This window comes from Chroicocephalus ridibundus, chromosome 2, assembly GCF_963924245.1.
Source record: "Chroicocephalus ridibundus chromosome 2, bChrRid1.1, whole genome shotgun sequence".
In the NCBI taxonomy this organism is placed as follows: domain Eukaryota; kingdom Metazoa; phylum Chordata; class Aves; order Charadriiformes; family Laridae; genus Chroicocephalus; species Chroicocephalus ridibundus.
Window position 1 is genome coordinate 122526050 of NC_086285.1, and position 12898 is coordinate 122538947.

The 12898-nt window shown below is 36.1% G+C and overlaps 1 protein-coding gene across 3 annotated transcripts in view; it reads left to right on the forward strand.

Moving 5' to 3' along the window:
• Nucleotides 1-4989: 4989 nt before the first annotated feature.
• Nucleotides 4990-12898, forward strand: part of ASXL3 (ASXL transcriptional regulator 3) — a 73170-nt gene continuing 65261 nt past the window's right edge. Inside the window, exons 1-2 of one of the 3 annotated variants that reach the window (XM_063326792.1) lie at nt 4990-5092; nt 6439-6547. In XM_063326792.1, the coding sequence (XP_063182862.1) occupies nt 5015-5092; nt 6439-6547 (187 nt within the window). In that variant the 5' untranslated portion in view covers nt 4990-5014. Of the gene's footprint in view, nt 5093-6438; nt 6548-12898 lie in introns of those variants that run through there. The other 2 variants (XM_063326791.1, XM_063326793.1) reach the window with 2 other exon arrangements.

Below are 12898 nucleotides of genomic sequence, written 5' to 3' on the forward strand. Positions count from 1 at the left end.
TCATTGATAAATATATTAAGTAGAACTGGACCCAATACTATACCAACCAGGACTGGTGTGTGTTTGATCTTCTGATGAAGGTCATTTTACAAATTTCCCTGCTTTGTTCTGGTGTTGATTAAAGCAACATCAGCTACATTCACACTTTTAGACTACGTGTGAACTTTCTTTTTTTCTTCCCTCAAGGGCCATGAAGACCATTTATCTCCATTGACTTCTAACAGCCTTTTACATTTTTCTGAAAAATTACAATTATTCTGTTTTCTGGACCACAGAAATGTGTTTTCTATAGCCTTCCCTCATAAGTCTTATTTTCTTTATCTGCTATCACTCTTGTTCTTCTTTAGACTTTTTGCCTGTATTTCTCTTTAAATAGGCCCTGAATTTGACAGGTATCCACTAGCACTGGAGGTAAGAGAATGTTCACCTTGTATGTCGGTGGGCTGGCAAGCTGGTTGACGCATACAGTTGCTGGTGCCATTACCTTCTGATCTATTTCACTTTGCTGGTGTCAGTCCTTTGGACTTGACATGAAAATACGCATTTTCTGGATTTGATTTCACATTCGGTTGTATAGCACTTAGCACTTCCTTTGAATTTCATGTTGCTAATTTTAAGGGCTGTCTCCAATACATCATGGTATTTCTGACTTTATGTCCTTTCTTCCAGGGGGCTTTTGAACCTTCCCAAACTGATGTAACTTACATGCAGTATAAGCATATTTTTTTCTGTTTGACTTCGTATCAGGCCTAGAAATCAGTTCTGAAGCCTTTTGGTTTTACTTTGTTTCCAGCAGTGAGTAGAAATTATTGCTCCCTTGTGACTATTTATGGATCTGTATAAAACGAGCAAATGATTTCAAACAAATAAATACTGATCACATTTACGATAGCTAAGTGCTCCTCTTACAGCAGTCGTTGTTCGATTTGGGAAGGTATCAGGAGCCCTGGTAAGCTCTGTGAGGGGGATATGGCGGAAACGCTGCCTGCTGCAGGACCCGAGGTGCCTTGTCTGCATAGCGTCGGGAAACTTTCACTGTCTGCTACGCTATATTGTCTGGACAGGTTGGCTTTAGTTAATTTATTTTCCATGTTTAAAACATTTTTTTTGCCAAGATCATATTTTTTTTTCTCTTGGCAAGCAGCCTAGCAAAGACCATTGGAATTGAAAGTGTAACCGTAGTTTTCAGGGGTTTTCTGACACAACTGTGTGTTTGAGGAGTTTAAAATAGAAAAGTAAATAGTGTTTTTACTGGTGTTTTTACACATTTTTGTAGCGTTTGGGGGAGGGTGGCAGGGGAGAAAGTAACTGAAACCTGTACTTCCCCTATGTGTTTTTACAGAGCTTTGTGTTTAGAGACGGTGTAGTCGAGCATTTTGGTTTAGGTAACGCGGGCTGCATGACCAGTAGAGGGAGCCCAGAATCACAAAATATTGGAGATGCTTTTGACTGGGGGAGTTGGGGTGAGAAGCTTGCTTTGATAATGTACAGGAATTTTGTGATTATATTTAGCAGGATGCGTTGATTACTGCCAACTTATAGAGATTCTGGGGAAGAGCATTTATGAAATGTTGAAATGCTTGATTGAGATATTCTAAATGATCAAATTGTATTAACAACTTTTATATTGGAAGGCTGATCAGTAATTCTTTCTCTTTCTTATGTTGCTGCTGGTTGCTGTGAATTCATATCACCTTTACAGAAAGTAAGTAACTTTTCATTTTTTAAATCTTTTTGAAAGGGTGCGGGTGTGGGTATGCTGCTTGTATGTATGTGTATATATATATATGTATACATATATAAAATAAACATATGAGCAGAAAATGATGAATCTTAAAGACATACTGCTACAGAGGATGACTCCCATGTGTGAATGACTTTTGGAGTACTGCAGTGGTTTAAAGCAATCTCACCCAAAAGGTTATAAATAGTATGAAAGTTCTGCATCCAAAAGCTGTAAATGGTAAACACATTCCTCATGTGTAGACTATGGCAACAGAACTTAAAAAGCTTAAAATAGCTTATGGCTTTAAAGATTCACAGATACCAAGTTACAAAGTAGAATGTTATCGTATCCAAGTTGATTTAACTGAATCAAAGTTGCACTGACTTGGAGTGTTTCAAGAACTTAGGTCAAACAGCCATTTTTGACATTCAAAGGTACCCAGGCTTATATTTGGCAGTCCTTGGCTGCAGCATTAATACATCCCAGCAGCTCTGAGCAGAACGAATATGTCCTCAGGCTGTAGGAGAATTTAGAAAGCATGCAATAAGTAGTATGGATCCCTCAGAAACTGCTCTGTGATTCAGACATCAGTCTGCATCCTGGGATCTTTGATTGCTGGCTTTTCTAACTGCGGTCCCGTGCGAGCATTTCCAGCATCCCTTGTGGGTAATATTTGTGAATTTTAATATGGTGTTTTAAGGATGCCTGTGCTGACAGAATAGCCAAGTCATTGGTTAACATGGGTCAAAAAGGCAGTGATAAAGGACACCATGGAATTTCACTTTGAGCTGCTAGCTCAAAATAAATCCCACCCCACAGTGTCCAGATTATTATTTCATTTGCAACTTAAGTATGTGTGGTTTGTTTTGTGCTCATTATAGACATACCCAACTCCAACTTTCAAGAAGGGTGGATATGGCCCTTTGGTTGCATGCCAAATTATTTAGGAATTGCAGATATCTGTATGAAACGAGCATAACAGTAGCTAAAGTACTTCTTGGCTCAGTAGCTGATACGGATTTCTTTGTAAGTCAGAGAGTATTTTCTATTGTCCACTTGCCAGTTGGCTAGACTTCGAAGATTAAGATATCTGCTGCGAGCACAGTAGTGGTCATGAGATATTGCCAAATCCGCTATTTTGGGTTCATTCATCTTGTATCATTTTAATTGGTTAATGATATCTAAAAATAAGTGTAGAGTCCAAAATATCTACATTGGAATAGGAGGATACAAGTTGTGCATACATACACACACAGTTTTGTTTCTTGTTGATATATTGAGTTCGTCTTCCACTGCAGAGTCAGCAAGTTCTTTCTGTCTTGCAGAGAAAGTCTTAATCTGTGATAATGTTTCAGTAAAAAGATCCAAGACTGTAAGAGTTGAAAATGCTCCACGTTATGTATGTTAACATATGGAAGAAATTATGCAACTAGAACTACTCTATTAAATGCTTTGTGTCTTTGCTTGTCAAACATTAATACAATAAGGAAAATGTGTAAAAAGAAGTATCCTACTTATTCCCAAACTGTTTTAAGTAATCGTTAAACACAATGAAATCTCTTAACGTTTTCTGTGCTACTGCTAGCAGTATCATTATATTTCTACCGTATTTAGTTTTGTATCCTCTTATAGTATTGTATCAAAACCAGATGTGGAATTAGTTTTATTTGCAGGGGGGGAAAGAAACAACAAAAACTTGTCAGAATTTTCATATTGCATGATTATATTTAGAATACTTATAAAATAGATGTCTGTTAAATATCTGATGTGTTTACCATCAAGCAGCATTTTTACCTGTACTTTTTGATTTTAGATTTAGTAATGTGATAGATTAGGTGACCAGTAGTAAACAAATTAGATTGGACAGGACTTCCTGTCTTGAGGACACTTTATAGTTGATTTTTTACTGGAAGAGAAATTGCCACACTATCCACCTTGCCATTAAATTAATGCAGGTACAGTAAGGATGAATTCTGTTGTAACAGAGCCATGGAAATCAACAGAAAGTATCATCATATGAAAGATTATAATTTCATTCCGGTTTTATTTATAAAAAAAAAAAATCAGCCAGCAATTTTCAGCAAAGATTGGATGTTGTGTTATAATATTGCATAATAAAGAACAGTAGTTTATGATGGACTTTTGAAGCCCTGTTCCTGGTTTATGGCTGAGTGTATAATTAATCCTGAAATACTTCGCAACACACTTAATTTAATGCACAGGCATTGTTCCACTTAACCAAGTGGAATATATTTACGTGGCTAAAGATAAGCGTGCGTGCAGGCGAGGGACCCCAGGGAGGAAGCACAGTTTCAGATTCAGTCCCTGAGTACACCGTGTACATTAGTCAGTAAATGGGGACAAAGATGTGATAGTACATCTATAACTCTTGTACTTTAATTTTTAAATTAAAATGAAATAAAACAATTAATGACTACCTTCTTCACTACCGTTTCTTAGATCAACTTTTCAGAATAGCATAAGTGTAGCTAGGGTAGAAACATTTGCTTTCTTTTTCTGATGTAAACATGCATATATACAAAGACATCTCTGTACAAGTGCTCTTTTTTTCTTAATGAATTGTGTTTCTTTTTAAATAGTCCTTTAATAGTCCCACGCGTTCCACAGTGGTATTACAATTACTACCTTGAGTAGGTCAATCTCTTAATCTCTAAAACAACTCTAATTAGAAAGATAGTGCTTCATAGAAGGTACAAATGTGCTTGTATTTGTGTATACTAATGCATGCTGACCATGTTAAACCAGAAGAAGGCTTAACTATATATCACTTTTAATTTTAAATGTGTTCTTCCTGGGCTCTTTATTATTCTTTTGTTGCCTTTCATCCTATGGGATGCAGCTGCCCTTGAACTTGGTACTGTTTTGATCATTCATGTGCAGCAGCCACATTGTCTGTAACATTTTAAAAATGAGGCTTCATGGTGTTATTTACAAAGTAATTTCACATAAATATTTGGACTTCGGTTCTCAGAATGTGGAGCTGGTTGCTGTATGAAGAAAAGCATAATTATAATTCACAGACTTTTTGCCTCAAGCCTAGGGGACAGATGCATATGATTAAGTTTGAAACTGGCCTGTTATTGTAATGTAGATGTTTTCAGGGTTGAGAGAATTAAAAAAAAAAGGGGGGGGGGGCAAAAAAAAGCCAGGCAAGCATGAGTTTTAAAAAAAAATAGACCGAGGGAATAGTTTTACAAGAGGCACTCAATCTTGGACTGCACAATTTTATTTTTCAGTGGAACCTCTCCATTAGCTTGCCTGAATGCAATGCTTCATACTAACACTCGTGTAGGTGATGGAACATTCTTCAAAATCCCTGGGAAGTCGGGACTCTACGCTCTCAAAGTAAGTTTAAATTTTGTATATGGAAAGTGCATAGCACTATTAATCCATTTTATGAATGTCTCAATAGATATAAAGGTAAACAGATTAGATTCTTTGGAGAGGAAATGACCTGATAGTCCTTTAACTGCTTTCAGATGTCTTTTAAAAGGATTTATAATGAAAGTAAACATTGAATGTTTTATCCTAGAAAGCATATACATGTTCTTGAATTTGGCATATGGTATAAAAAACATGTAGTTTAGCTAAAATGCTGCTTTTTCAGAGTTGTTCACAGAAAGGCCTTTGTTTTATGAGCAGTGAGCTCAAGAGGATCACTGACTTTCTCGTTAAGTAATTGTATTAATGTTTGATTTTTCAATAGTGCAAAATTTTTTGCAAGTCTAATATAAATCAGCTTTTAATTTACAGATCGCATCATTGCTTTGGAGCAGGAATATAAAATAGTGATAGAATTTTGCCTTTATGCTATTTCTATTTCTTTTCCTCTTTATTTTCTTTTTTGGTATGTATATGATGATTTCTGTGGGTGGAAATTTTTTTCGTGTTGTACATGATCAAACTTAGACGGGCTTCACAATAGGAGTGGTGGAATGTGAGGCAGAGGTGAGAAACAAGAAAGTAAGATTATATGTTTGGCAGTGTAAATGTAGTCAATTAAAATTTTGGGCTGGGGGAAAGGATCCTTGGTGATTTATGACAGACTCATTTGATGTAAGGGTTTAAAAAATATAAAACTACATAGATTTGCCTGCTCCTTATAACTAAAAATTCTGTATCTGAGATTGAATTAATAGTTTTCAGAAGCTCTATTTCCTAATTTACTAAGAAAAATGCTGCTGTTGTTCTTTAAATCGGGAGATATTCTTGGCACAAATCCAGGTATTCACAATCACTCCCATGCTTGTGAGCTCCAGGTTGCTTCAGCTATTTGAATTCAGGAAACAGGCAAAGGCAGAAAAGAAACATTAAAGGATTTGTGTTTTGCTGCAGCATTATGGACACTCAACTGGAAAACTGGGATTTTTAACAGGCAAACAGGTCTGTTTCTGTTAAAAAAAAAAAAAAAAGACAAGTGGAAGACCTTGCATTTTATTTGACATTTTTTAAAAAAAGAGTATGTTATGACTTCACAGAAAAGCTTTTTTGTTTTTGCTTTGCAAGTTTTTTCATGAAGGTCTGTTTTTATGTCTTTCTCTGAAGTAACTCACAAGCATGTTTTATTTTATTCTGTTTTTTGAAATGTAAGCATGAGAGTACACTGCAGTAATCTATTTTCGGAGATGCAGCAGGATCATGATTGATTTTTTCTTGTTAATTTTAGTTTTCTTTTTCTTTTTTAACTGTAGAAAGAAGAATCAACATGCCCTACTGATGGAACATTGGATTTAGGATGTGAATCTGAGTTAGATGGCACTGAAATGGCTGAGACAAATAATAATGGAGAAGAAAATGGTGGTAGGTGTTTTTATTTCAATATTAGAGGGCATACTTTGGGAAAAGAAAAAGTATTGTTTACTTAAGATTTTCATGGAGTGATTTCTAAACAGTGTAAGTAATGTTTTCTACTGAGTGGAATTATTTTTGAGTGACTCCCTCTCTTTTTTGGCCTTTTAAGGAAATTGGGAACATCAAATGCCTTTATTTGACTTACATTTGTAAGAGAAAATGAGTGATGCTGTGGGGTGTGGTTTGGGTAGGTAATTCTTTGGCTTACAGTGTTTTTGGTTTAGGCCCCACAGCTTATCAGGCTTCAGACTTGCAGTTGTCAGATAGACATCTCACTGATTTCAGTGTGGGCATGTGGGGTTGGTCCCTCAGTAGAGTTCTGGGTACAGGACAAGGGCTTGTATTTTTTTTGTTTCAGGCAGAGATTCTCCTGGGTGCCATGTTGACATAAAGACATGTTGAATTATCAAATCCTGTGCATTTTTTTTTCTCTGAGATAATGACACACTGAAACATTGCAAGAAGTTGAAAATGGCAACCTTAGAAATATTTTTCCTTTTTGAGAGGTAATAACTGCTCATAAAGAATACACTGTTCTTCAGTCATCTAAAATTACTTGCAAGTAATAGACATTAATATTCTTCTTATTAAAACTACACTCGTGTAAAGTGAATGCTTTATTGAAAAATCAAGCTTCCCAGGAGCTCTGAAATAAACCTTTCCTTGATCAGTTCTTCTCTTCTGCTGCCCCCTCACAACCTGTCCTACTGCTGGACTGCAGCCTGCTGTTTTGACTCACTTTGTATATGGTGAGAAGGTGTCCTGTTTACAACTAGGACATGAAAAAGCTCAGCTCATGGTGTTGTTCTGCAACAGACTTCCTTTTTGATCTTGAGCAACTTAACTAGCTTCCATGCTGCACCTAGTATTGCTTTCTAGCAGCATTGAAAAATCAGAAAATGCTCAGTGCCAGGAGTAACAGAATTACCTAAGACAGGTTGTTGTAGATCCAGTGGTGAAGTTTTGAAGCTCAGTGGAAAAACAAAATTTGAGAATTATTAAATGGGTCTGCTTCTTCATTTTCTTTGATATATTATGTCTAGAAGTTAACAGACCCTGCATGTGCAGTGGTTTTATGCTTAGGTAGTAGGTACTGCATGTATAAGTGAATATACGTATTTGTAGTTCTTCAACAGTTCCTGTCTGGTACTCAGACAATTTGTTGATGTACACTTCCCTAAATCTCAGGAAGAATACAGCAGTGAAAAGCGGTGTAAATACAGTTACAGGAAGGAAAGCAAAAGTTGATGTTACTTGTTATAAACAAATAAAAATCATGGCAAAAACCTGGTAATTATTTAGGAGTGGTAGGATGTAAATAAGGATGCCAGAATGCCAGAAGTAGAAAATTGCTGGGTTTTGACTGGGAGGAGGCTGCATACTATTTTCACAGTTTACAGTAATAAAAATAATTCTAGCACTTGTGGTGACATAAAAGAGCAGCTGCTAAAATTAAACATTTTCAAATATTTGGGGTAGAGCAGTAACTTACACCTAGATTGTTTTTAAAGCTGAGACATTTCCCTCATGTTCCATCTTTTAACAAATCTTGTAAAACTGCGATATATTTAACTTTTGAAAACAAGACATTTTACTTTTTTTTGATGTCATGCAGTAGGTATATTTAAAAAGAATAAGGGATGTCAATAGTGAGTCTATATTGCGTATAGAAAGGCCAATGCTGGATGTGATCAAAAAGGAATTGAAGACAGTATATCTTGTATCAGTCAGCTGATACAGAACATAGTTTTGTCAAACATGTTTGATAATAGCTTTTCTTGAGACTAGGAGTTTTGTTGTTAAAGGTATCTATTGAAATATATGTAGAATCCTGTAAGAGATTTCATTTACAGTATAGAATGCCTGGCTTGAAAAAAAGGACCATGCCTGAGAAATGCAGCCAGTTTTAAGTGGATTGAAAATGGCAAATTATTAGATCTGCAAAGGCGTAGGAATCTCCATCCACAGTAGGTATTTTTGCTCTTCTCTTGAGGTTGTGATATGAACGCTCTTTATTCAATATCTTCGTAAATTCTTTTGGAAAAGTATAAAATCCTTCTTGACTAAATTTAATGATAATAAATAATAATGTTGAGACCCCTCTTGATTGCCTTGTAAATTATTACAGTTGAACAGCATGATTTTTTCAGACGTTAAAGTGAAGAAAAAAGGTCACAGTTGCACAGTGGAAAAACATACATTCAATAATTCAGTAAATCTGAAAAACATTTAAGGATCACGGTAGAAAATGAATTGAACATGAATGAAATGCTTTTGCTAATTAGTCCAATGCAGTTCTTGGACTATAATTCTGGTAGTACTGACTAAAGAATATAGGCACATTGTTTCCTTTGGGTATAGCAGTAGTTAAATGATTACTGGTGTATTGCATTCATTATAGCTGTAAGAAGGAATTAAGAAAAATAGGGAAGGATTTAGAAAAGACACATAACTCCTGAGTGAACAAATGCCTCCTTTGCTCTGAGAAATTTAATGGGGACAGTCTAGTTGGTTTGTCAAAGGTGAGGCAGTGACTTGATCTGTTTGTAAATATTTGAGAAAAGGTATTTCTAAAGAAAATATTTGTTCTAGCAGGCCAAATCTAACAAGATGTCTAACAGTTAAAATTTTCACACTAAAGCTGGGATTTTTTTTTCTTTCCAGGAAATGATTCTGTGGCATAAAAATAACATTTGATTCAGTACAAAAAATGCCTTATGAAATTCTCTGACTTGTGTTTTAGAAAAAGTCAATAGATATAATGTCTCCTTTCAGCCTTAGTATGTGTGATATATATGAGGATGGACATTGTTTGCACATTGTATTCTTAATTGCCCAATTGATTGCATTTTATTTGCTCTTGTTTCCACTGTGGTAGAGGCCAGAAGCCCCAGTTCTGACAGAGTGATCAGAAATTGTTTACAAAGAGTTTAAAAAGTGCCGCTTTAAAGTTAGCTGGAAGCAGAGGATGAAACCCTAGGCAGCAGCCTCAGTCCATTTGTGGGCGTTTAGATGATGGTCTTCAGCTTTTGGAGTAAAAAGTACCAGCTGACACTCAAACACAGAAGAATCACATTATTCACCAGCAGGCACATTTTTCCCAGTACAAATGCAGACTACTGAACAATTTTATTAGCATAATAATATAAAAATTCCCCACAGTTATAAACACATGACTTGGCGAAAGCTGTTCCTCCACATCAGTACTGCTAAACTGACAACTGGAATAGTCACACCTCAGGATTTTTCAGATGCTGTGGAGAAGTCTTTCTTTCCCCACCTTCTCTAAAGGCATATGTTAAACTCTTTACGCTACAGTTGATTTTATTTGGAATGGGATTTCTATAGAAGCAATCTAGCAGTCTCATATCTTTTTATAAATTCCATTTCCCTCAAATACAGGGGCAGCATGTAAAGATGCAGTCAGTAAAAGAATTAAAATCCCAATTACTGTTGCCTGGGAAAATGACGACTATAATATCCTTTTGCCCATCAATAGGATGTTCTGTTCTCAAAAAGCATTTGTCCCTAGGGTTTCTGAAGCCAGGGCTAATCCATCAGCCACGGAGCACAGTTGATTAAAAATTGTCTTCACGCAAGCCAATGGAATGCACAATGATGTAACTGTGGAGGAGGTAGCAATTCCTATGGTAGCATGACTTCCCTCCCCAACCCAAACATAGGTTCTTATGTTTGCCCAAATATGAGCAACATATGTCTCCTCTTGAGACACTTTGGGTTTCAGCTTTTCCTAAAATTGCAAATTGCAAATGTGAAATGGCAGAATTAATTTCTTAGGCAGTTTTCTTAGAGATAGTAGATGAAATGATGGATGATAGAAGATCAGGTTCATGCTGAATCCTGAAATTTTGTCTTTGTAGCTACTGTGCTCTTGAACACATTGTGCTTTTTGGACGAGGAAGCCACTAGGATAACTCCTGTAGTTAGGAATGAATATTCACCATTGTTTGAAACCTTAGTCCCGATTTAGATGTTCAGTTCCTTTCCTGGAACGGAATTTCTGGCAATTCAGGAAAACCTGTTATCCTCAGCATCTTGTCTCTTGGGAATAATATTGGATGAATCTGCTGAATATGTCCGTTGCGCATGGCAATATCTGGATGTGGGACAGGCCCTTCTGAAAACAGAAGGACGGTAACAGAATAGCAGCTCGAACATCCGCAGTTTTGGATGACACATCAGAAAGAGACAGTTTTTCACTTTTTTCTCTTTTTTTTTTTTTTTTTATCTCCCCGCAAGTAGCTATAAAATGAAAATACTGTACCCAGGACTGAGTTTAACTTCTGTTTGTTTCATTGCCACTGGAGGGGAGTCATAAGAGTGAGAGAAGATACTGTGAAGCTTGAGGGAGAGATCTTTCTCATCTGCTTTTTTGCTGTACGGTGGAGTTAATGAGGCCTGAGAAATCGGTGGCTTAGTGATGACAGGCTGTATATTTTTAGTGGAAAATGTTGACTTCCTTTGGAGTAAGGATTCACAGTTTTCAAAGCTTTGTGAAATGTTTGGGCTCAAAAGCACGCCGAGAATATAATGTGATTCAGTGCAAGCTACCAAGCTGCTGTGGTATTTGATGTCTTTTTCCAAAAAATACTCTTCAATATTACTTATCATTTCACAGCGCTAGTATTGCTTTTCAAAAAGAATATTACAGTCACAGTAGTGCTCTTGATATGTGCATCTGGTTTTGCTTGCACTGGCGTACTTGTACAATTAACTAACTCCCAAAATGGTTTTCATTTTCAAGAGCTGATGGCAACAGTCGGGTTCTGAATTGTTCAGATTTTGCAAGTTGGGCTCTAGAGATCAAAGAGGGATGGAGGTGAATTACTCGATACATCTGTGTTGGCAAAGCATGACCATTTATGTCAATACAAGTATAGATCTGTGTCACCCAAAGAAAATATTGAATTCTATGGATATTTTAGAGAGAGATTTAGTGTGTATGTTTTCCTAAGGGAGTTCTCTGTGAAGTTTCGTTTCTCCAGAGTGTGTGCATACATTTTATGCTTGAGGTAGACTCTAGTCTTCAGCATATGGTAGTAATATTAATTTGTGTTTTTTTAATGTGGCCATTAGTAAACAATCCTTCTCATCTGCTGTGGTTTCTGTAACAAAGAAGGAAGTGAACTGCTGTTGATTTTACTGGTTTGATTTTAAATCAATATGGTCTGTCTGAAATCGGAATTAATTGTGCTATTTATTTTGGAAAAATAAGCCCCTTAAAGGACTCCAGAAAATTTTCTGTCCATCTAGTTACATAAATCTGTTTATAATTATTCCTAATAACTTTCAGTGGCAGTGAGACAGAATAATTTTAAGTTGTAGTCCTATAAAAATTGTTTCCTTGAAGAAACACATCTTCTAATATGTTTTATGTAGGTGTCGTATTTCTTGGTCGGGGAAGGTAAAAGGTAATGAAAAATTACAGAGGTAGGCTATAAAATTTGAAGTTAAAAGATAGCATTGCTGATTTTTATAAATGATAGCCTTTCATAATAATTACCAAAACTGGTCCTGGAAAAATGGAAGAGAGGAAGTTATTTTAAATGGAGGTTGTCAAGAACATTTTTAACATGTTCATTTTGCTAAGTAATTCTAATTCTATCATTCATGTTAACACTCTCTGAACACTCACTAAGGAGGTCTTATCTTCAGAAACCCAGCTGCTCTTCCAGCTCATAACCTAACAGTTTATGGCTTAGTAGTTGCTTTTTGCTTTATTCCTTCACTCAGTCCTGGCCCTTGAAGAAGCCGACTTAAAGAATGGAGCCTAATTATTCTCCACTAAATGGAAATGCCTCCCGTAGGCTTAAAACAGCTCTTGTTCTTTTTTCTACTGTAGCAGTAATGGTGCATCCTCTTTTTTTCCTACCCAAATATTTTTCCTTCATCTGTTGCATTCTTTCAGCATTCTTTTTTTCCTCCCCAGCATACAGTTTATTTTTAGCATTCTTTCCTGATAAAGCTTTTCAAGAGAACATGGATCTGATGATATCCATGCATCTTCAGTGCTTATGGACAAGGTAGTTGCTGCTTTCCCAAGTTGTACGTATGTACAAATATCACCGTCTCTTGCTGAATTTGTTTTTCTTTTACTGTGTTCTTTGGTTTTCATAAGATATGCCTGCTCTGTTCTTAAGGCATTGTTTTTTTCACTAGGATCATCAATGTTCGTTTCAAACACTTAATTATTTTTCTGTCATATTTTCCCCTTTTTTGACTTCTAACCCGTTCAGAGAAAAGCAGTTGGACTTTATCCACATAAATGAACAAACAAAT